The sequence below is a fragment of the Procambarus clarkii genome, chromosome 30, assembly GCF_040958095.1.
Source record: "Procambarus clarkii isolate CNS0578487 chromosome 30, FALCON_Pclarkii_2.0, whole genome shotgun sequence".
Lineage (NCBI taxonomy): Eukaryota > Metazoa > Arthropoda > Malacostraca > Decapoda > Cambaridae > Procambarus > Procambarus clarkii.
This window is the reverse complement of record NC_091179.1, coordinates 13,256,407-13,282,112: the sequence shown is the minus strand read 5'-3', so window position 1 is coordinate 13,282,112 and position 25,706 is coordinate 13,256,407. Positions and strand designations below refer to the sequence as shown.

General features: G+C 44.9%; 1 protein-coding gene and 1 long non-coding RNA gene across 2 annotated transcripts in view; one reads left to right on the top strand and one right to left on the bottom strand.

The window, feature by feature from the left end:
- Window positions 1–23,290, bottom strand: part of LOC123747516 (homeobox protein SIX3) — a 30,825-nt gene extending 7,535 nt beyond the window's left edge. The window contains exon 1 of the mRNA XM_045729733.2: window positions 22,340–23,290. Coding sequence (XP_045585689.1) covers window positions 22,340–22,995 — 656 coding nt within the window. The 5' untranslated portion in view covers window positions 22,996–23,290. The remainder of the gene's footprint in view (window positions 1–22,339) is intronic.
- Window positions 1–25,706, top strand: part of LOC138370078 (uncharacterized) — a 95,427-nt gene that overhangs the window by 36,605 nt on the left and 33,116 nt on the right. The window lies entirely within an intron of this gene.

The following is a 25,706-nucleotide window of genomic DNA, read 5'->3' as shown; positions in this document are numbered from 1 at the left end:
ATGGGTATGGGGTGCATAATAAAAAAAAATTAAAATTGACGAATTTTGTTGGAACCACATCGCTGTAAATGCTTCACCCACGTACTACAAATACAAAAAATACCCAACAGAGACCTAAACACCTTACCTAACCTACGTCTAACTATTCACAGACTTTTAATATATAACAATATTAATTTATTCGTGAGAACAAAATGAATACAAATAATGTTAAAATTGGTGAATGCATCTTTGAGGGGGTCGGCCGCTGGATGGACGAGCGCCGCCCGACGACGTGTTGTGGGGTCGAGTCTCAAGCTGAAAGAGTTAGTACAGTAATGTTGGGAGTGAAGGGTGCGTCGTGCCTTCCCGGTGATCGCTTCTTACGGTTGAGAGGCGGGCCAAAGAGCCAAAGTGCAACCCCCGCAAGCATAACTCGGTGAGTACACGCCTCACAGGCAGACCTGGATTCATCAAGCAGCTACGCAAGTAATTGCGAAACCTGTGCATCTGTTCTCAAGTCTTTGGCGGCTTTGTTTACATTTATTAAAGTTTATGAGCTCTGAAGCCACTATAAGAGGTTGAAGCTCTTCGAGGGTAGTGTCGTACTTGCCAATCACATGTCATTTATACCGATAAAATCATTTGGTTGGGAGGTTGGTGATTGTAAACTTTTTAATATATGCAAACACAGCAGCTAAACAGTGAGAACGAGTTTGATGAATCGTGGCCGTAGACGGTAAGAGATATATTCCTGTTGCGTCCCTTATACTTATCGTCCTTATAAGACTATAGCTTCCTAGAGGAAAATATTGGATTTGTATTGGTTGCTTGTTTATTCTTTGGTTGTTTACTACACCTTTACTTTGGTTGATTGCTTACCACATCTTTACTTTGTTTGGTTGCTTGCTTATCCTTTCCTTACTTTTAGTTTACGGTGTATTGAAACTAGTTGTTTGCTTTCAACGGCTTCAAGTTAACAAGGAAACAAAGATCCCGGCGAGTATTTTGCCTTGAGTTTATGTTGTCCTTATTCACGCACACTGCAGCCAAACTTGCGTGCAACAAGAAGTTGAACTAGAGACCTGGGGCCAGATTCACGAAAGCACTTACGCAAACACTTACGAACCTGTACATCTTTTCTCAATCTTTGGTGGCTTTGTTTCCAATTATTAAACAGTTAATGAGCTCCGAAGCACCAGGAGGCTGTTTATAACAATAACAACAGTTGAATGGAAAGTTTTCATGCTTGTAAACTGTTTAATAAATGTAACCAAAGCCGCCAAAGATTGAGGGAAGATGTACACGTTCGTAAGTGCTTGCGTAAGTGCTATCGTGAATCTGGCCCCTGGGTATCCCCCCCCCCCCACATCTCTCTTGTCAAGACTATATATGTTGTACCAAACACTCACACGTCCCATGGGAGAGAAATGACTGACTTCCAAGCGTGTTACACTATGTAATCCTTCATATTCAGTAGAGGGAAGCTGTGTATATATGCCTCATCAAAACCTCCGTGGATCTGCTAGCATAATTATGACATTCTTAACTCGTCCACTCTTTCACTTGCTGGAAAACACAGCTGATGTGTTTTTTTCTTATAGTTCAAACATTTTTGAGTGAGAGGGAAGGGGTATGGGGGTAGCGGGGAATGGGGGTAGCGGGGAATGGGGGGTACATGTGTGTTCTATATCCTGAGGGTTGAGCTGTTCTAACTTCATATCTTGGTTTCCACAGAATCCAATCCCCCCCCCCCTTCCTGAACCGTTTTTCTCGTTTTCAAGTCACCTTCCCCTTTCTTCCCTTCCTATCAAGCTCCCCTTTCCCCTCTACCCCCCCCCCCTCGTTATCAAGCTCCCCCTTCACTCCCTTTTATCTCCTTCCGGTCTTTTCCCGTTTATTCTTAAATCGCTAATTTATTTAATTTCTCATATTTTCCAACTCCTCATCAGCTCTCAGCATCCCCCTCTCCCCATCACCCGTCCCCCTCCACTCCTCTCCCCATCACCCGTTCCCCCCCCCCCTCCTCTCACCGTCACCCGGCCCACCCCCCCCCCCTCTCACCGTCACCCGGCCCCCTGTACTAATTTCTTCTCTAATTCCTCTCTTTCCCTCTTCACCCTACATCCATTCTTCCCCCCTCCCTCCCTCTCCATTCCCCCACATGGGATCCTCTTCTCAATATGGCCGAGTCTAGTTGAAGACGGGAAGTGACCCAATAGGCGTGATTTGCACTTTAATAAGGACCAATTAATTAGTAGTTAATAGGGAAATTACTGGAAGGATGAGGGAAATTCCCCCTTACTCTGACGAACGCGAAGCAGATAGGCGAGAACTACTGCGTTAGTGGGAGGGAGAGGGGGCGTGTGAGGGAGAGTGAAAGGGAGGGGAAGAGTGAGGGAAGGCCTGGGAGAGGGAAGCGGAGGAAGGAAGACAAAGAAAGGAGAAACGAAGGAAAAAAATAGGATGAGGTATAGTGATGGTGAAATTTACAGGGAGGGAACACAAAAAGGTAGAAACGGAGAGATTAGGAATAGAAGAGACAGAAAAGGGAGGTGGTATAGAGAAGAGGAGAGGTGCTGAGCATAAGGGAAGAGAGAGAGAGAAGTGTATTGCAGTGGGTAACGGAGACGGTAAGTGAAGGGGTAAGGTAGTAATGCAATGAGTAAGGGAAAGGGAGGGGGGGTAAAGGAGTAGGTAAAGGGAGTGGGGATGGGAGGGAGGGTAATAGACGGGGTGAAGGAGATGATAAGGGACTAAGTAATGGGGATTAGGGAAGTGGTAAGAAATTGAGTTAAAGTAAGGGGCGAGGGAATGGGTAAAGGAGGAGTAAGGGAAAGGGTAAAAGAGGGAATAATGAGTGGGTAAGGGAGTAGTGTAAGGAAATGATTAAGGGAGTGGGTAAGGAAGTGAGTATTGGAGTGAGTAAATTAGAGGGAAATGGAAGAAGCTAAGGCAGTAGGTATGGGAAGGGGTAAGGAAGTGGATAAAAAAATAGGTAAGGGAATAGGTGAGGAGATATGGGAGTAGGTAAGGGTGGTGTTAAGGGCGTAGGTAAAGGAACGGGTAATGGAAGGAATAAAGGAATAGGTAAGGGAGGGCGGGTAAGGGAAGGGATAAAGAGAGGGGATAATGCAGTAATAAGGGTGAGGGGAAAGGGAGTATGTAAGGGAGGGGGGTTAAGGGAGATGGTAATGCAGGGAATCTCATATGTCAAGCATCAGATAACTTATACATCCAAAAACAAATATTCATTAATTCATTCACATATACACCCCTACAGTCATTCATTCATATACAATCATGAACATACACTTATACAATGATACACCCATGCAATCATACACCCGAGGACTAAGGCAAAACAATATATTCAGGCGATGAGTCACAGTAACGTGGCTAAAGTATGTTGGTCAGACCACACACTAGAAGGTGAAGGGACGACGACGTTTCGGTCCGTCCTGGACCATTCTCACAGTCGACTTGAGAAGGGTCCAGGACGGACCGAAACGTCGTCGTCCCTTCACCTTCTAGTGTGTGGTCTGGTCAACAAAACAATATATTCATCTTGGTCCCTAAGCTGACAACTCTAGAAGAGAGAAGTACCTGAAGGGGATATGATCACTACATGCAAAATATGTTTTGGGAATACACAAGGTGGACAGGCGCAGCCTATTCCAGTGAATAGAACATAGAATAAAAAAAGATGGAAGTTGGAAATAATTCAGAAATTTAAGGACAAACTTATAAAGAGTACGGCTGGTCCTCAAATGGAATGCACTGGAAGAAGAAGTCGAGGAAGCCACCTCCCTTGAAAAACAAGAGTAAATAAAAACAACTTGAACGTCAATGGGCATCAAGTACAAATGGGTTAGGTGGCAGGTCCAAAGAGCTAGATCTTCCTCCCAATAGACAGTGCTAAATAAGTACTAATGCACACATTAGCGACAATGTTGAGGTATTCCAAATGTGTACACATGTGTACATGTGACTCAGCCTGACAGCTGCCCCTGTTACCTAGCAGTAAATAGGTACCTGGGAGTTAGACAGCTGCTACGGCTGCTTCCTGGAGGTGTGTAACAAAAAGAAGGCCTGGTCGAGGACCGGGCCGCGGGGACGCTAATCCCCGAAATTATCTAAAGATAACCTCAAGATAACGACACATCATTCGGGACCCACCACTGATCTTCCCTCAAATCTTCTTCCTCGCCCAACACCGCCAACACCACCACATACCAGCTTCGTGCAGCCGACTACCGTTCAGAATTAGAATCCACGGAACCGGGTTTGCTTTCCGACCGAGACAAAACTAAACGGGCACTAAATAGGCAATGTGTGTGTGTACTAGACCATTTGCTGATCATCCCCACGATGTAGCCTCCAAGAAACTCCCAGGTGCCGATTTACTATTAGGTGAACAGAGGCATGAGATGAATGAAAACGTTGTTTCCGCTCCGGACGGGATTAGCCCAACCACTTGGGCTGGACGGTAGAGCGACGGTCTCGCTTCCTGCAGGTCGGCGTTCATTCCCCGATCGTCCAGGTGGTTAGGCACCATTCCTTCCCTACGCCCCATTCCAACTGCTTATCCTGACCCCTTCCAAGTGTTATATAGTCGTAATGGCTTGGCGCTTTCCCCCTGGAGGTTTCCTTCCTTTCCGTCCGGGATTCGAACCCGGGGCCCTATGACTAAGAATCGACGTCTTTCACCGCTTGACTACGAGAGCCCGGTCCCCCTTTTAATCAATACTCTTCAATCAGCAGTTTATTTCACACATTATCGAGATCAATACGTGATCACCCAGTGAGTCTAACAGTTGTTGTGGTATTCCAGCGCCTCTTCAAGCCAACTCTTGTCCTCTTACTTATGCCTAAGACCCGACCATAACAGTGGGCGAGTGGAGGAAGGGGAAAGGGAAGAGGGGAAGGGAGAGGGGGAAGAGGAGAGGGAAAGTTTGAGTGAGGCAGAGGAGCAGGAAAGTGTTATATATAAATATATATTATATAATGCTTGTTACCTTAATTAATTTAAGTGTTTTGTACTAACTTACATGTAATGGAAAAATAAGTTTACTTTGTCGCTGATACTCTGCATATATCCAGATATATATATATATATAATATATATATATATAAACGCTTGGGGCTAGCCTTACCCAAATTTCAAAGATGACACATGGGGGGGGGGAGGGGAGTGGCATAGTCATAGACCAGCCGAGGTGTCTTTGTGCCACCATTTAAGAAAAATGTGCAGAGGGTCGGGGACAGGGAGAAGTGAGAGAGAAGGGGGGATAGAAGGTAGGAGAGGGAGGGGGGAATGGTGAGAGAGGGATAGCGGGATGTTGAAGTGGATACCAAGGGTTGAAGCTCGATCTTGCAGTCATAAATGAATGCAACTTACACCAAAACAGTCAAGTGTCAAAGTTAACCAAAATTGATGAGGACTTAGAAAATGACAAGGAAGTGTGTGATGCAGTAAAGACAGAGATTTCAGGAAGGTTTCAAAATTAAATAGATCGCTCATGTATCCGAAGTCATAGGCCCAGATCTCTCATGTATCCGGGGGCAAGTTCGAGCTCCCCCAGGTATCTGCGGGGCGCAGTTCCAGCTCCCCCAGGTATCTGGGGGCGCAGTTCCAGCTCCCTCAGGTATCTGGGGGCGCAGTTCCAGCTCCCCAGGTATCCGGATGCGCAGTTCCAGCTCCCCCAGGTATCAGGGGGCGGAGTTCCAGCTCCCCCAGGTATCTGCGGGGCGCAGTTCCAGCTCCCCCAGGTATCTGGGGGCGCAGTTCTAGCTCCCCCAGGTATCTGGGAAGTGCAGTTCCAGCTCCCCAGGTATCCGGATGCGCAGTTCCAGCTCCCCCAGGTATCCGGATGCGCAGTTCCAGCTCCCCCAGGTATCCGGATGCGCAGTTCCAGCTCCCCCAGGTATCCGGATGCGCAGTTCCAGCTCCCCCAGGTATCCGGATGCGCAGTTCCAGCTCTCCCAAGTTCCCGGGGGCGCAGTTCCAGCTCCCCCAGGTATCTGGGGGCGGAGTTCCAGCTCCCCCAGGTATCTGGGGGCGGAGTTCCAGCTCCCCCAGGTATCTGCGGGGCGCAGTTCCAGCTCCCCCAGGTATCTGGGGGCGCAGTTCTAGCTCCCCCAGGTATCTGGGAAGTGCAGTGCCAGCTCCCCCAGGTATCCGGGGGCGCAGTTCCAGCTCCCTCAGGTATCCGGGGGCGCAGTTCCAGCTCCCCCAGGTATCCGGATGCGCAGTTCCAGCTCCCCAGGTATCCGGATGCGCAGTTCCAGCTCCCCAGGTATCCGGATGCGCAGTTCTAGCTCCCCCAGGTATCTGGGGGCGGAGTTCCAGCTCCCCCAGGTATCTGCGGGGCGCAGTTCCAGCTCCCCCAGGTATCTGGGGGCGCAGTTCTAGCTCCCCCAGGTATCTGGGAAGTGCAGTGCCAGCTCCCCCAGGTATCCGGGGGCGCAGTTCCAGCTCCCTCAGGTATCCGGGGGCGCAGTTCCAGCTCCCCCAGGTATCTGGGGGCGGAGTTCGAGCCACTAAATCATCAGATCCACAATTTTTAAGGACAATTGTTCATCTCCTGCGATTCGCGGCGAGAAAACTCCAGGCAAGAGAGTTCAAAGCCGCTGTTGCAACAAGGCTCAACATCCCGTGTATTGTGCCATGGGAAGCTGGCTCTTAACGGCAGTGGTGGTTGGTGCTGTGCTCTATCCGGCCCCATCTGAATAAAAGTCCTCAGAGCAATAATCCTTTTTATGCGTCTTTTTCAGTTCCTCCGTGAATATATATATATATATATATATATATATATATATATATATATATATATATATATATATATATATTATGTGTGTGTGTGTGTTTTGTTAAGTAATCAACACAAACAAAACACACACACACAAACGTTACATGACAAAGAGTGCTGGGAAGACGGGACACCACGAGCGTAGCTCTCATCCTGTAACTACACTTAGGTAATTACACACGTTAAAAACAAGAGAAGCAATTCACATAAACAACATATCACGTGTTGCATCAGTATAAGAATCAAGATTGACAATGGAAAAATTCGTTAAATAAAACACACACACACACACACACACACACACACACAGATATGATGAGTCTGGACCCATCGCTACACGCACTCCGTCCCGCCCGCCCAAGAAATAAAACCGCTCTATTTCATTATTGTGGCAATTTTAAAAAAAGCGGTTCCCCTGAAAAGAGGATGGCCCGGGGCTCTAGCGGGGTTGGCTTGTTAAATGCCATTTGGAGTCGGAAAAAATGGCTCTCCATCACCGTGAAAATTCTCATCTACCTTTACATGCGGTTGGAAATTATGGCGGGATCGACGGAGGAGGTGCCCGGGGGGAGGGGAGAGAGGGTGGAGGACGGTGTCTGAGAGAAAGACGAAAGGAGAGGGGAAGATGAGCTCATGAGAGGGAATGGAGGGAGAGGGGGCGTTGGAGAGGGAGGAAGAGAATGTTGGAGAGGGGGGAAGGGCGGAGGGTGTCGGAGAAAAGTAAGATTGCATCGTCCTGTCTTCCTTTACCTAATTATCTTAATAATTCTGGAATCTTTATGTGTGTGTTTTTTTAACATACATCCTCCTGCCCCAGTTTTTTGTTGTGTGCTCTCGTTCAGTTACTGTTTATGGTAAACAGTGTAAGCCTGCCCCACCTTGGCAATGGCGTCTAGGTATCTTGTATGTCGTGATCAGGTCTTTATTATTTCTACTCATATTTGATACCTTGTGAGGTCCTGGTTCAAAGCTTATTACCATATCTCAGTTCTAGGTGCGCTGTTAATTTGATGGTGAACCTTTGGTCATCTTGATAATATTTGTGACAAAATCCGAGTTCCACGATGGTGCTGCATACTCTGGTGCTTGTCTCGCGAACGTTGTGTACAGTTACTATGGGTGTGTATGTGTCTAGGTGTGTTCTTATATGAAAAACAGTGTTTTGGCTGTCTGAATGTTGTGGTGTTTTCTACTTTTAATATTTATTGATTACATTTTTGCGGTGTAAAATGTATCGGTTGGGGATGAGGGGGGAAGGGGTGTGTGGAGTTAATTATTAACAAATAGGAAGAGTTCGTTAGTGCGAACACAACTGTTCACTGACTGAGGGGAGATGAGGGTGGAAGAGGGGAAAAGGGGGAGACGACCAGACCATTTATCACCGCCTGATTTACACTTTTTTTTTTTTTTGATTCCCAGGAACCTGTTAATTCAAGTTTAGGTGTGCAAATAAGATTATATTCTAGTTTGTTTTTCTTTCTGCATACGGCATGAGTCGTATGGACTCTGGAAAATATTTATTTAGCTTAATGAAGTGAGAAGTCGAACTGAAGAGAGAGGCGATAATCTGGACTAACTCCTTCCGTCTTCTGGTTAAAAAGTTGAAATGATAGATGTCTGAAGGTGCGGAAACGTCTGAATTAAGTGACCACAATTAGGTGAATAAATTAGGGGAACACAATTAGGTAAGTACACACACACACACACACTTTGTGAGTGTGTGCAGCTTTGAGGGCCTCGAGCCTGAGTGGACAGCGCTCGGGGCTCGTAGTCCTAAGGGCCCGGATTCGATACCCGCCCGCGGCGGAAACAAATGCGCAGTTTCTTTCACCCTTATTCTCTTGTTCACCTAGGAGTAAATAGGTACCAGGGAGTTAGACAACTGCTACGAGCTGCTTCCTGGGGATATGTGTGTGTGTGCATGTGTTAGAAATATATGTAGTAGATATAATAGATGACAAATAAAGTGGTTAGAACGGCAGAGTCCAAGAGCTAATAGCTCGATTTTGCAGACACAAATAGTAAATACACACACACACACTCGGACACTAAATAGCCTCGTGCTGTACACGGATATTATGTAGAGAAAAATCAAGATTCAGATCAGATATTACTGGTCGAAAGAACTACTGTCTCCCGCTCCTGGGAACGGTCGTTCGAGGTTCCAAGTGCCCAAGTGAATGAAATTATTGAATACGTTTCTTCAGTAGCTGCTTTATTAAATCTCCCCCCCCCCCCCTCCTGGACTGGACGGTAGAGCGACGGTCTCGCTTCTTGCAGGTCGGCGTTCAATCCCCGACCGTCCAAATGGTCCTCGTAAAGGGGCCTCGTAGCCTGGTGGATAGCGCGCAGGACTCGTAATTCTGTGGCGTGGGTTCGATTCCCGCACGAGGCAGAAACAAATGGGCAAAAGTTTCTTTCACCCTGAATGCCCCTGTTACCTAGCAGTAAACAGGTACCTGGGAGTTAGTCAGCTGTCAAGGGCTGCTTCCTGGGGGTGGAGGCCTGGTCGAGGACCGGGCCGCGGGGACACTAAAGCCCCGAAATCATCTCAAGATAACCATCAAGTATCTGTGTGATGCGGGGTGCGGGGATGGTTGGGCACCATTCCTCCCCCCCCCCCCCCCATCCCATCCCAAATCCTTATCCTGATCCCTTTCCAGTGTTATATAGTCGTAATGGCTTGGCGCTTTTCCCTGATAGTTCCCTTCCCTTAACACTCCCCCCCCCCAATGGGGAAATTAAAAACAGCAAATTTAGAGCAGTAAAGACGTTGCAGTAGCAGGGGAGTGAATACAGATTCCACATACGTATTAATACGCAACTTTGCCAATCCTCAAAGGGTTTGGGATCTATTACATCAGCCGATTGAAGGGCGAGAGGCGGGACCTACAGCTGAAGCTCGGCCCCTGTTAGCACATGTAAATGAGAACACGTAGGTGAGTACACACTGGACATGAACGGCACCAACAGCTTACGGGATCAACTGTTTTCTGGCTTGTTGTTGTTTTAGATTCAGCTACTCGGAACAAAAGTTTCAAAGTAGCACGGGCTATGGTGACCCCGTAGTGGACTTACCTGGCACAGGAGCGGGGCTGGAACTGTGTTTTCTGGCAAAACACGTGAAATTCCCGCGAACCTGCTCGATCCCTCCCTTGGCAACAGATGACTGCTCCCCCCCGATACAAAACTCTGCATCTGTTGTCAACCATGAAGAGACAACGGTGCCTCCCTACACATGCCACATGTTCACAAACAAAGTCTTGTTCAACCCAACTCCGGGGACGTGTTCAACCCAACTCCGGGGACGCTGACTTCCTCTGTTTGGTGTTATTGTTGCTAAACCAGACTGCACAACTTCGTGCTATAAATTCACGTCTCTGCTCCGCACACGGATTTTGTTCCCCCCTCGCAATCCAGCCCCGTTCTCTTGATTGGCCGCTCCGTAAATATTCCAGCCTCCTAACCTAGCCAGAAACGTATAAAGTCAAACAACACACCAAACCTACCGACGCTTAGAAAACGTGAAGATATTTGTTAGCCGTTACTGTTCGCAGTAGACTGCATTTGTAACGTTGTTTATCATAACGTAAAGAACGCGAACTGTTAGTTGGGAGGACGTACGACAGCTGGGGGTCCGGTCAGGTTATCTTGAGATAATTTCGGGGCATAGCGTCTCCGCGGCCCGGTCCTCGACCGAGGCCTCCATTTTGTTACACACACCCCAGGAAGCAGCCCAGTAGTAGCTGTCTAACTCCCAGGTACCTATTTACTGCTAGGCAACAGGGGCATCAGGGTGACAAACTTTTTGCCCATTTGTCTCCGCCTCCACCGGGGATCGAACCCGGAAACTCAGGACTACGAATCCCGAAGCGCTGTCCACTCAGCTGTCAGGCACCTCAGGCGGTCATCACTACCATCCTGAGCACAATCACAGACATGGCCCTCCATGGTCAGACTCACGGCTCGTTAACACATTGAGTAGTGAACATTTAATTAGATGTAACAGGAAGAGAGGATACTTATTCTTGACTAAATTATGGCCCTTTATTTTTTAGTAACCTGCAACTAAAAGTTTGATACTGACTATACATATAAGTGTCCCCAGTTAATACTGACTATATGTGAGTGGCCGAAAGCGCTCAAATGATATTTCAACGTGGTTCATTTGCATATACATATATGTAGATGTAAAATATATGTATATGTACAGGCGATGAGTCACAATAACGTGGCTGAAGTATGTATGTATATGTATGTATATATATATATATATATATATATATATATATATATATATATATATATATATATATATATATATATATATATATATATATATATATATATATAATGTATCAGTAGTGCCACAAAAGCACTACTTATCATTGCCTAATAGCAGCAATGTGCACCAGGAACACGAACTATCAGACAGTACCTGGCCAACCTGTGCCGTTGTAGCTTCCTCTATTTCAACTGTCATTGTTTATGCCGCCGCACCTAACTCACTATGCTCAGTAACTCACTGTGATCAATAATTCACTATGGTCAGTAACTCACCATGAGATCTCAAGCCCTGTCTAAGTAGGACAGGCAAAATAACTAGGACAGACAGGAAAATGTGCAATTTTCGAGAATTAGCATTGTATAAATAGTCACGTTTGTGGTAGAAATTATACCAGACATATATTTTAATATAATCACTGCTACCACTAACTTTGGTGCTCCTGTTATGAAGGGATTCATGCCTTGAGCCAGTTATGGAGGCCGGCTGTTATATTATTCAGCACCGTGTTACACCCATAACATGATCCGTTATTGGTGTTACATCCGTGTCCCAATAACTGCAGGGTAAACAGTGCCCAATTGTTCCGCCCCTACCAGGGGTTCGATCCCGCGTCCTCTCGCAGTGCGAGTGCTGAGCCTGAGTTGCGAGGTAACGTCAGTGACGCCAAAGGAACCGCAGCACAAATCAGCCGCTTGATCGAACTTGTATTAAGTGTGTGAGTTCAAGATCTCTTGCTTGCCACATGGACACCAGGACGCCGGACATCGCAAGACCGGACACCACGACGCCGGATACCACGACACCGGACCCCATAACGCCGGACACAACGACGCCGGACACCACGACACCGGACAACAACGACACAGGACATTACGGACATTGGTGGAGACCATGACGCCGGCTGCTATTGGTAGCCGCGCTGCAGTAAACAAAGTCCCTGAGCGGCTGCTGTACACGACTAGAGAAGCGCCCATTGGTCGGCGAGGGGCGAAGGCTGGCCGCTGAGTAGCTGGCCTGCGCCACGTCCTGAGTGGATGGTTACCACCACGACAACGGCGGCTCTCATTGGGCAGCGAGACGTAGTATTCAGGTGCTGAGTGGCTGCCTCAGTCGACGACAATGGTGCTGTTTGGTCTGTCAGTTTTAGAAATCACAAGGCTAAAGTCTGAATATATAGTTAAATCTAATATAATTAATTGTATTGGGAACAGGCAGCAAGTGTATATATATACATGACAGTTTTCAGATATAGATATATCGTTTTCCCCCGTTGGGACGAACTACTGACCCTCTTCATGATGTATTCCCACAACAAGCTGACTACTCCTGGGTACTTATTCACTGCTAGGTGAACAGGAACATTAAGTGGGAGGAATATACGTTTGTCCAAAGTAGGCAGCCAGATGCTTAGGGCTAGCCTCACGAAACTTTACACAGTTGTCCGGGTTGAGCACCGTGTCCCCCGTTTGCATTAAATGGTAAATTCCACTCATTTCAAATTTCGCCATGTAAAAAAAATCCATCGTCACTAAGAATTGCATATTATATTGTTAGGATGGAAGGTGGTGAAGGTAGTACTAGGAAGATGGGTACTACATATAAATAAATAAATAATATATATATATATATATATATATATATATATATATATATATATATATATATATATATATATATATATATATATATATATATATGAGAGAGAGATAAAAGTTACCACCACTGGTACAAGTGTGGGGACCCATAGCCTCGGAGAAGAGAATAAAAGGCATTTATAGAAGACCTTGCTGGTGCAGGAACACCATAACGTAGACAGAGTCGGTGTTTATCTAACAAATAGTTTGCTATTCATGAATCTAACTTGTGATTGGCTGGTCAGTTTCTGCAATTAGAACTTGTGTATGTGTCCGTGGGTCCGAGTTGTGTCCACTAGTTGGGTCTCCGTGTAGCAAAGACGCACATGTACGTTTTCCACCAGGGCCTGGCCCCACACACACACACACACACACACACACACACACACACACACACACACACACACACACACACACACACACACACATACATAGATTTATATATTAAAGTGTTCAGTGAGAATCCACAAGGTCTTCTCTGAATACTCTTTATTTTCTTCTCCGAGGCTATGGATCCCCACAATATATATATATATATATATATATATATATATATATATATATATATATATATATATATATATATATATATATATATATTATATATATATATATATATATAATATACTGACCAGAGAGACAGATACAAAAATATGATGACATATAAACAGATATGTGAAAACCGATATATAAAGATGTGTAAATGGAAATACAGAGAAAACATTACACATATACAAAGAAGAAGAACAGACAAATAGTGAGATATAAAGACATACATGGGGATACAGACATACATATGGATACATACAGCTTCAGAGAGAGATAAATACATAGGGCTATAAACAGCTACAGACAGTTACAAACAACTAACCAACAGACAGATATAGAAAATATACGCTGAAATCTTGGCTATACGCCACCCAAGAACGCAACAAATCAGTAGCAATTAAACAAGGCATATAGCGCCGTTGGTACAATGACTGTCAATGATTGTAATAAACAGCTGTTTCTTTAACGATGTCAGTAATACGAACGAATTTAAGAAGACAACACAATCAATAAAAACAACCTACTCTATTAATATTACTCAAGCTACTTCTGTTATCATTACTCATTATCTGATTCATTATCTACTCTTAACTGCTACTCTTACGTTCACTGTTATTACAACTACTATTAAATAAAGGTAATGTCTTATTACAGACTTAATAGCATGAGATAAAAAAAAAACACGTATGTATGTATTTTATGTAAAGATTTGAACTACACCAAGTCTTTCGCTCTCTCCTGGGTGTATTATCAAGATCTGAATATATGGTTTGGACAATTTCATCGCAACGACCTAATACCAATGACTCTAGGTATTAGTCGTTGAGATGCAAGTGTCGTTCAAACTATACACTCTGACCTTGATAATGCACTTAGGTGAGAGCGAAAGACTTGGTGTAGTTCAAATCTTTACATAAAATATATAAATACATATGTGTGTTTTTTTTATAACAATACTAATAATAGTGCTATTATTACATCTACTTTCTACTATTATTAATATTAGTTCAGTTAATAATACTAATATTATTTATATTATTATAAACAAACATTGTAATAATAATTATTATTGTTGTTAATATTAACTCAAGACTTCACACTTAATATTTAAATCTGTCTCGTAGAAACTGCTGTTTATGATAAATTTGGAATTTTACAGTATCAGAAAAATTTGCCTCTGATTTCAATAAATGTGTATGAACCATCACTTAGTCTACACTTCTCATCATCAACAAAAATCCTGCGGGCGCTTCGTCGAAGTTTACCTCAGTTGTTGCAAGTTTACCCCAGCTATCGCTATTTTTACCTAAATTATCGCTTGATTTATTTTATCGCTAGGTTTAATTTACCTATCGCTAAGGTTATCTCAACTATAACTACGTTTCCCTCAATTATCGCAAAGTTTCCTGAACTATCACTAAGTTTACTTCAACTATCGTTATGTTAACCTCAACTATCGCTAAGTTTATCTAACAGCCGAAGCCGCGAGCTATTAAAGTTGTGAAGTAAATTTTAGTTTGGAGAAATATTTTGACGCAGAAATGCTAGAAGAACAAGACATTATTTTGACGCAGTAATGCTAGAAGAACAAGACATTATTTTGACGCAGTAATGCTAGAAGAACAAGACATTATTTTATAATAATATAATATATATATATATATATATATATATATATATATATATATATATATATATATATATATATATATATATATATATATATATATATATATATATATACCCTACAATTGCAAGTCCCTCCTACAAGGGAATAAAGAGCATCCAGAGAAAAATTTGCCGTTTGAGTCTAATACGTATGAGTATTTGCTTCTCCTATCTTGAGAAATTTACCACCACCTCCTACCACCCCTCTGTTTAATTATTGTTGTACACTTTATTATACAAGGTTAGACAGTTACATATCTGATTGGTTATCAAATGTGGACATTAAGAGGAATTATAGGGAAGTTTGTTTTTCTGAGGCTATAGATTTCTTTGAACTCCGACGCCGGGGCGTCGGAGTTCAAAGAATAACATATAAAGACTGAAATATGGAAATATGTGAAACAAGAATAAACACACACACACACACACACACACACATATATATATATATATATATATATATATATATATATATATATATATATATATATATATATATATATATATATATATATATATGTGTGTGTGTGTTTATTCTTGTTTCACATATTTCCATATTTCAATCTTTATATGTTTAAATTTAAGTTAATTGCTTAAAAAAAATTGTCTTTACATCAACTGCGAAAAGAAAGAATGGAGACCATTAACCACAAACTATTTAAAAATAAACAACAAAATATTTATCCTCAATAATTTTAGAGGAATTAATAAAATAAAAAAGGCCACACACATCAATAATTATGTTGAATTTCTGTATTGTGTGTATTAAATTAATCAATATAGCCGGAAACTACATATAGGAAGTATTTGCGGAAGTTTCTATCGTACATCCAGGGGACAGCTGCGGTGGGAGGGAAAGAAGTGGAAGGGGATGAACAAGGGATGGGTGGGAGGAATGGAGAACAGAAATAGGTGAGAGCGTCTTGCTTTTCGCCACATTAAGAAAGAGGGAGAGAAGTGTTCTTGACAAGTTACAGCCCTGCTCCTGTGCCAGGTACGGGACGGGCTCACCATAGCCCAGTGCTGCTTGGAACTTTTTGTTCCGAGTAGCTGAATCTAAAACAACATCAAACAGCGTTCTTGAGGTGGGTTCCAGGAGTCTTCGATGCCACAAGGTGCGGTTGAGACTCACTGATGAATGGGGAGATGACACGTCCCCTCGATTCATCGACATGAGAGCCAACCCCCTTACCCCCCCCCCCCCCATCATTCCAGTGAGGGGCGGCTGGCATCACCCATCCCCTTCCTTCCCCATCACTTCAGTGCGATGAGAGGCGACCGGTATCACCACATCACGGAGAGGGTTGAGAGATCACCAGTAAACCCCTCCATCGCCCTTCTCTACACAAAAAGGGAGTAGAGAATAGGGGGGGGGAGATGAAGGGGGAGGGAGGGTGATAGAGGAAGCGGCCATGAGGACCTCGACGCCGCTCACACTCCCTGGACCGTAAATTAATAAAGTTCTCCTCATTTTGAAAGTTGTAAAACACCTTACTTGATTGTAATCGGTGCCATCATTACTAGTGTTACATATTCATTATTACTGTATTTACATGTTGGGGCTGGCGCAGTTTCCAATGGTTACAATGGCTGTAGTGCAGCTGCTTTTCATATAGGATACATGATAGTCTATTTTTCTTTGTACATTTGTAACTATTAGGCTACTGGACTAATATTTTGACTAGTTTCGTGGGGTTGTAACATTATGTTTTCTTGAATTTGGCTTTCCTTATGGTTACATGGCACTAATTATTTCTTGAAACTGCGGTCTGAGGTAGTCTTTAAGGAAGTTGTCTTTGACGTCCTGGCTAGGTCTTCGTCTAACTGTATCACGTGAATGTTACTGCAATTACTGTCAACATAGAGTGAACTACAAATCGTTATTATTATTATTATTATTATTACGAATAACTTATGTTAATTACGTTATTGCTAGCTGGAGGTGTACGTTTCTGTAGCGATCAGAAGCGAGTGCGGGTTGTAGGCGAAGGTTGACAGTATACCACTTGACAGTATACCTACTGTGTTCTTCTTACAGTATACCTTCTTACAGCGGTTATTTTGATCGAGAACTCCTTGCCAAAACGAGTTACCTAATGTGTAATAATGTGAGAGTTGAAGTTATTTGGCACCTATAATGGGAATATTTGTTTGGTAGTTACATTAAATTTATTTTAATGCACTTACACATATATTTTGGAACTTTACTTCTCTTCATTTAAGCACTACGGAACTGTAGTAAGCTTCTCCATTAATATTATTACCACTGCTAATGAGAAAGTCTTGGAGCAAAACGGGGATCGAACCCGCGTGTAAGATAACCACTGCTTGTACCGCTACAACAAACTCTCCCACCGTTAACAATATTACCAACACAGCCTATTATAGTATTACTAATTAAGTGCTGCCAGTATTACCAGAACTACCACAGTATTCCAAGACGAACCACAAAGTACAAAATTAATATGAAACTAAATAATGTACCCTTCTCTTTAGTCAACTATTAAATAGCTCTCAAATAATTAAGTTTATATCAATATAGATATTAAATAAATATAAATGTTTTATACGGTTTCTGCCAGATTTTTATCAGCCAGAAAATAAAAACAAAAATTAAACTTGTTTAGCCAAAATAAGGCATTCGCTTATCCATAGATTTACCAAAAGCCTAAAAGAACTAATTTTGCCTATATTCATCCCTAAAAAAAATTATATATATACATGCTACAAAACTAAAAAAGTTCGTCAATCCTCTCTAAACCACGCTTCCCTCACATTGTTTTTACAAGATTTGCCAACAAATTCCTTAAGCCGTTCAACGTTCGTTTAAATACCAGCCATAAATAATTATTTGTAAACTATTGGTGTGATGCGAAGCCTTCGCTAGGTTTATACCGTGATGCACAGCCTCCGTCAGGTATATACCGTGATGCACAGCCTCCGTCAGGTATATACCGTGATGCACAGCCTCCGTCAGGTATATACCGTGATGCACAGGCTCCGTCAGGTATATACCGTGATGCACAGCCTCCGTCAGGTATATACCGTGATGCACAGCCTCCGTCAGGTATATACCGTGATGCACAGCCACCGTCAGGTATATACCGTGATGCACAGCCTCCGTCAGGTATATATTCCGTGATGCACAGCCTCCGTCAGGTATATACCGTGATGCACAGCCTTCGTCAGGTATATACCGTGATGCACAGCCTCCGTCAAGTATATACCGTGATGCACAGCCTCCGTCAGGTTTATACCGTGATGCACAGCCTCCGTATATACCGTGATGCACAGCCTCCGTCAGGTATATACCGTGATGCACAGCCTCCGTATATACCGTGATGCACAGCCTCCGTCAGGTATATACCGTGATGCACAGCCTTCGTCAGGTTTATACCGTGATGCACAGCCTCCGTATATACCGTGATGAGTTTACTTTATTAGTGCTGGACTATATTAAGGTCGACAGTATACATGCTGGTTGGTCAGTGAGTGATTGTGTTGGCCTTAATGATCGTGCAGCGGTTGGTAGGCCTTGAGCCCAACACCAGACCAATGTCACTACTACTGTGAAGATTAGTGTTTGTAAATATTGCTGTAGTGTTTGTTGTGGTTGTTTCAATTGAGGAGAACTTCTACTATTACTATTTTTGCCACTAATATTACTACCACTATTATTAATAATAAACTTTAATAACACATTAAGTATGCTTGCTTTTGATATATGCAAAAATGGTATCGATGATTACGGTGATAAGCAAATATTCTATAAAGATGAGAGAGAGAGAGAGAGAGAGAGAGAGAGAGAGAGAGGGGGGGTCCCTGCAATAAATCAAAGTAAATAAGGTGATGGCTGCATCTAGCAGACAACCCATCCTCCCCACACGTCATTAGGCCGGTTATTTATTCACTTATCCGTTTATTGATGGCTGGGTTAGCGGCTGAGGAGTACAAGTGCTGTTGATGTGGTGGCAGCGGCCGGCCAAGGTCAGTGAGCGCTCAGCCATGCACACCACACGGTAAGGCATCACGTAACTCTCTCACACCAGCTGTGCTTAGCCTATGGGCTCTCGATATGTAAAAAAATAATGTCTTATATATATATATAGATATATATAAAATATATCTATATATATATAAAATATATCTATATATATATATATAATATATATATATATATATATATATATATATATATATATATATATATATATATATATATATATATATATATATATATATATACATATACACGACTCCGTTTTCAGTCGCATATATGCTTGGGGACCATTCAAACTTGTTCGCATATATATATAATGTTTGTCTTTGAACGACGATTTGAGTGACCGTAATAATTTTCTATGAATATGAAGGAATGCGTGAGAGAGAGAGAGAGAGAGAGAGAGAGAGAGAGAGAGAGAGAGAGAGAGAGAGAGAGAGAGAGAGAGAGAGAGAGAGAGAGAGCATCAATAACTGAGAAGTGAGGAGCCCTCATTACACCTCACAGCGATAAACACACAACCTCGTGGAATTACATCTTGACTAACGAAAATGCGGGTTTTTATTTAATTACGCTAATGGCGTAATTATACCACATTACAAGACGAGGGAAGCGTGCGTGTCATGCTCCCTACACCTGGCGTGACCTCCGCTACCCTTGCCCCTCTCTATCATGCCCCTGTACCTGGCGTTGTGACCCCCGCTACTTCTGCCCCTCTCTATCATGCTCCTACACCTGGCTTTGTGACCCCCGCTACTCCTGCTCCTACACCTGGCGTTGTGACCCCCGCTACTCCTGCCCCTACACCTGGCGTTGTGACCCCCGCTACTCCTGCCCCTACACCTGGCGTTGTGACCCCCGCTACTCCTGCTCCTACACCTGGCGTTGTGACCCCCGCTACTCCTGCTCCTACACCTGGCGTTGTGACCTCCGCTACTCCTGCCCCTACACCTGGCGTTGTGACCCCCGCTACTCCTGCTCCTACACCTGGCTTTGTGACCCCCGCTACTCCTGCTCCTACACCTGGCGTTGTGCCTCTATCATGCTCCTACACCTGGCGTTGTGACCCCCGCTACTCCTGCCCCTACACCTGGCGTTGTGACCCCCGCTACTCCTGCCCCTACACCTGGCGTTGTGACCCCCGCTACTCCTGCCCCTACACCTGGCGTTGTGACCCCCGCTACTCCTGCTCCTACACCTGGCGTTGTGACCCCCGCTACTCCTGCCCTTCTCGCACAGTCCATCAAGACTTCTCGTAAATTTACGATATATTTCATTTTTATTATAATTATTTTAATTATTATACTAATTACATGATTATTATTATTTATAAAAATATTATTATTATTATTTATAATAGTATTATCATTATTTTTATATTATTATTATTGATATTGCTATAATTATTTTTATATTATTATTATTATTATTATTATTTTGTTACTTATTATCTTCGTTTGCCATGATTAATGATTTTTAATTATCTCCAACACTAAGTAAATATACGAAGACATATTTGAGATAAATTATAACGAAAAAATAAATTGATAGCTGGAATGTGATTTGAATCCTTTGTTAATTAATATAATTGCTGTATAATAATAATAATAATAATAATAATAATAATAATAATAGTCGCACAGCATATTATCATAATTCCTTCAGTAGTAATTATAACATTAGTTGCATTATGTTAACAATGTTGGTGTTGTTGAGGCTGAGTGGACCCTTTGATATTCCCTTTTAGTCAAACAAAAAGTAATAATCATTTTAATACTGGCAATAGTAGTTAATAACGTTAATTGTTCTTCATTAAATTAGTTGCGAAAAATAATGTCCAAATAATTGAAAAAAATTGCCAATGATATTATCACATGAAATAAGATATTCCATATAATAAATAATACCGTTTTATTGATTATAAATATATTTTTGCGATATAGAGAATGATTATAATATAGCTGGAATCAATTAAATAATTTCTTCTGCGTCTTTAAGAGTTAATAATAATAACCGGTCAGTTTTCTTTGGAGTGCGGACGTCTGAGGACGTCACCCACTGCGCCCCCTGCTCTCATCAATGTCGTCAATCTCCCGACGCTTATGTTTCACAGAAGCGCCCAAATATCGCCTATGAGCTGAGGTGAGTCCGTGCCGTTGATGAGATCAAAATCTAAAGCTCAGAACTCGCGCACATCTAAGCCGTGTGCTTGCTTTCAGCGGCTTACGCCGTGCTCAAAATCCACCATCTGGACCCTTTGGTTAAGTGCTGGACAATCTAAGCGATTACACGCTGTTGGAGTCACTGATCGCGCACAAGACTCAACCCATATAAGAGCGTCAGTTTCGGTAGCACGCGACGCCCCAGGCTGTAGAAATACGGGCCGCGCTCAACACACGCTCCGAGCCCTAGAGCACCCAAGCCACTTGACACAACGCGAACACTTCAAACATTTCCTGATAATAACAACAGCGGTGAATAAATTCGGTCCTGTCGATCCGACGACGCTGTCTCTGGCGGACGTTGAACAAAAGGGTTCTTTATGTAACCTTGCGATTCTTCAGCGGTAATCAGCTATTGTTCTTTCAGAGCACCCTCAATACGGCCGTAATGAGAGAGGGGAAAGCAAAGGCGGGGAGATGTGTGTACACTGTTACTGTGTTTAGCTACGGTGGTTTACACAAGGAGGGTGGTTGGGTCATAATGATGGGCCCGTGGGCCATGTAGAGAGGGGTAAACACCTAGAGAAGGGAGCTCATAATTACATAGCACTTTATCTAACTCATGTTTTTAATCCGTCACTCTTCCGGTCCAATGTGGCCAGAGTTAGTCAACGTTCAAAATAATTGCCAGGGAAATAAATAATGAAATAAATAATTCAATTGCAATGGGAGTATTGCAAAGCCATTTGCTCCTCTAATATATTAAACTGAACCAGCTGCACAAAACCCGCTTTATGGCATGCATTAAACTCACGTTAAACCCGGATTACCGTCCCTCGCCTGTTATTAACTGTGGGTCGCACCGGGAGGATTTTCCGGGTCATCTCTCATGTTAGGGGAGAGTATTGAGCAAGAGCCTAACGTCCTTGATAATATTTAGCTGGCCTGTCCGCAGTGATCCGCTCTAATTACCACCCTATATTACGTCTGAGCGGGGACTCCACAGATTCTAATTTACTCTCAAACCAGATATATACAAATTACATAATTTTAATGATAAATTGGAGTGACGTGTTTATCATGTCAAACTTATGATAACGTAATCGATCCTTAAAGAGCTCTAGCGTTAAAAACACCAAGACTTCCACAACGTTGGCCGTTGATAACTCCCAATTCTATTGAACTTTTACACTTAAAACATATATGGTTGGCCGCAGCTGCTCTTGAGACACAACTACACGGCTTACCTGTTCTTAGCAGCTGCTGCTCTGTCTCGCTGCCTGCGGTTCTTGAACCAGTTACCGACTTGTGTAGGGGTGAGACCCGTGGCCGAGGCCAGCTCCCTCTTCTTGCTGGGGTTGGGGTACGGGTCCTGGAGGTACCACTCTCTCAAAAGGGATCTTGTGCGTTCCTTGAAGCAGTGAGTCTTCTGCTCGCCGTCCCAGATGGTCCTGGGAAAGGGAAACTTCTTGCGGACTCTGTACTTGTCAACCGGCCCCAGCGGGCGGCCCCGGAGGCGCTCAGCCTCCTGGTAGTGCGCCTCCAGCCACAGTGCCTGCAGACGCGCGTGCGACGATTTGGAAAATCTGTGCGACTCCATTATCGCGTAGAGCTCCCTGAAGTTGCCCACGTGGAAGGAGACGAGGGCGCGCGCTCGCAGCACCGCCTCGTGTTTGTTGAGGTCGTGGAGGTGCGGGTGAGCCACCGGCAGCGACCACAAGAAGCGTCCAAGTCGCTCCATGTCGCCACTCTCTTCCAGAGTCTCGCAGACGGCGGCCACCTGGGCGGCGGTGAAGGAGAGTGAGGGCAACGCCACAATCGGAGTGGGAACCACAGGGCCGCCAGACCCACCAACGCTGCTCCCTGAGGAAGCACTTACGTTTGCTGCCAGGCCGAGAACCATTATGTCTCTCACATTCAAACGAGTTACACCACTGAGAAATGCAAGGAAGTTCACCGTCACAATCACTAAACAGCAGCAACCTTGGTCATGCTCAACGCGCAGATGAATGAATCTGTCCTTGAGAGAGCTCGCTCACCGTGTTGCTGTCGCGCCTCCCGCGGTAGTAATGGAGTCCCGGAGAGGTAGTGAGAGCTGCTGTGACGTAGGGGCGGGGCTTTGCGCCACACAGCTGCCATTCTGGGAGACGCGCGCTCATTGGTGCTTCCTTCCACGGCTCCCCCGCCTCTGCCGCTAGTCCCGCGCTCATTGGTCGCCACTCGTCCCGCCAGCCAATGAGGCAGGAAGTGGGCGGAGTCGGACAGGTTCTCGGGTTCACCATCTGCGGGAGGCGGAGCCCGCGTGTCACCACCGCTTCCAGCTCCAGCCACCAACTGGCCCAGCTCGCACTCTGGAATGCAAATAGCTGTGTATTGAGTTACAAAGTACATTGTTTTGTGGCCGATGTTTGACATTTCAGCTCACATACTTGTCCCTAAATGAAGTGGCTGGTCTCCGTAGCGGTGATAAACCAGAGTTCTTCAGTCCGTCTTAGCTGGCAGTGCGCTGACCACTCCCACTTGGGGGGAAAGTAAACTTCTTTACACTTGATAGATAATCACAATTCTTATTATTTTTTTTATTTTGACCACGCTGGTGTCCCTAGGGTGAGGGGGGGGGGGGTAGCCGACCACACACTTCACCCTCCCCCATACACAGTAGTCGTCCAGACGACCTTAGTCATGGATCACTGCACACTGTAGAACCACACAGACTACACCAGCTGCCCACTACAGCTGCCGTCACCGCTGCCCACTACAGCTGTTGTCGCCGCTGCCCACTACAGCTGCCGTCGCCGCTGCCCACTACAGCTGCCGTCGCCGCTGCCCACTACAGCTGCCGTCGCCGTTGCCCACTACAGCTACCGTCGCCGCTGCCCACTACAGCTGCCGTCGCCGCTGCCCACTACAGCTGCCGTCGCCGTTGCCCACTACAGCTGCAGTCGCTGCTGCCCACTACAGCTGCCGTTGCCGCTGCCCAGTACAGCTGCCGTTGCCGCTGCCCACTACAGCTGTTGTCGCCGCTGCCCACTACAGCTGCCGTCGCCGCTGCCCACTACAGCTGCCGTCGCCGCTGCCCACTACAGCTGCCGTCGCCGCTGCCCACTACAGCTGCCGTCGCCGCTGCTCACTACAGCTGCCGTCGCCGCTGCTCAGATGAACATGACCAAAGAGGACTATAGTGGTTAATTTAAAAATATACTAAACTTTCGTGTCACTTCACTTCTTACTCCCATAACCCCTCCCCACCCGTAAACCAAAATACATTATAACCCACGTAAGTCCACTGCAGTTGTAGAATACAACCAAAACGACCCACTACAGCTGGTACTAACAACGAGTGAAGGTCGGATGTGACCTGTACTTTCCTTCCACACCGTAGCCAGAGATACATCTGTGCTCTTACCTAGTTTCCTCAACGACACTGCCTTATCCACTTACCTCAACGACACTGCCTTATCCACTTACCTCAACGACACTGCCTTATCCACTTACCTCAACAACATCCCCTTACCCACTTGCTTCAACGACACTCCCCTTATCAGACATCCTCAACGACACCTTAACGATACACCCCTTCAGCCCTTTACCTTCACACCCACCTGTTCACCACCCCTGCCCTCCACACCCACCCTGTTCACCACCCCCTGCCCTCCACACCCACCTGTTCACCACCTCCTGCCCTTCACACCCACCTGTTCACCACCTCCTGCCCTCCACACCCACCTGTTCACCACCTCCTGCCCTCCACACCCACCTGTTCACCACCTCCTGCCCTCCACACCCACCTGTTCACCACCCCCTGCCCTCCACACCCACCTGTTCACCACCTCCTGCCCTCCACACCCACCTGTTCACCACCCCCTGCCCTCCACACCCACCTGTTCACCACCTCCTGCCCTCCACACCCACCTGTTCACCACCTCCTGCCCTCCACACCCACCTGTTCACCACCCCCTGCCCTCCACACCCACCTGTTCACCATATCCTTCCTCACACGAAGGAATTCACTGGGTCTTGTTGGAACAACGCGGACATCGCTCCTTCAGGCCAGGGTTCGATCTCCAATGGTTCAAGTGATTACACACCGTTCCTCCACTCAGTCCTCTAATACCCTGGCTCCTATCCCGTCATCATATCATCGCTACTATCCCGTCATCTTATCCTCCCTGCTATCCTATCTTCATATACTATCCATGCTACATAGTCTTACTGGCTAAGCGCTTTCACCTAACAATTACCTTACCTCCCCCACTCCCTGAACCCTAGATGTAAGGGTTGTACCCTAGGGGTAAACTGTCTAGGGTACCTTCACCATGGGGGGGTACCCAAGACTACTCTACTCTACCCAAGACAGTCTACTCTACCCATGTGGAGGTAGACTAAGAGTTTACTTTTGCTTTCATACTTTATTTTGACTAATATACCTGCAGGGTTTGGCCTTAATGTTCACTATAATTGGTACCTGGTTGATGGGGTTATGGGAGTTCTTCTACTCCCCAAGCCCGGCCCGAGGCCAGGCTCAACTTGTGAGAGTTTGGTCCACCAGGCTGTTGCTTGGAGCGGCCCGCAGGGCCACATACCCACCACAGCCCGGCTGATCCGGAACTTCTC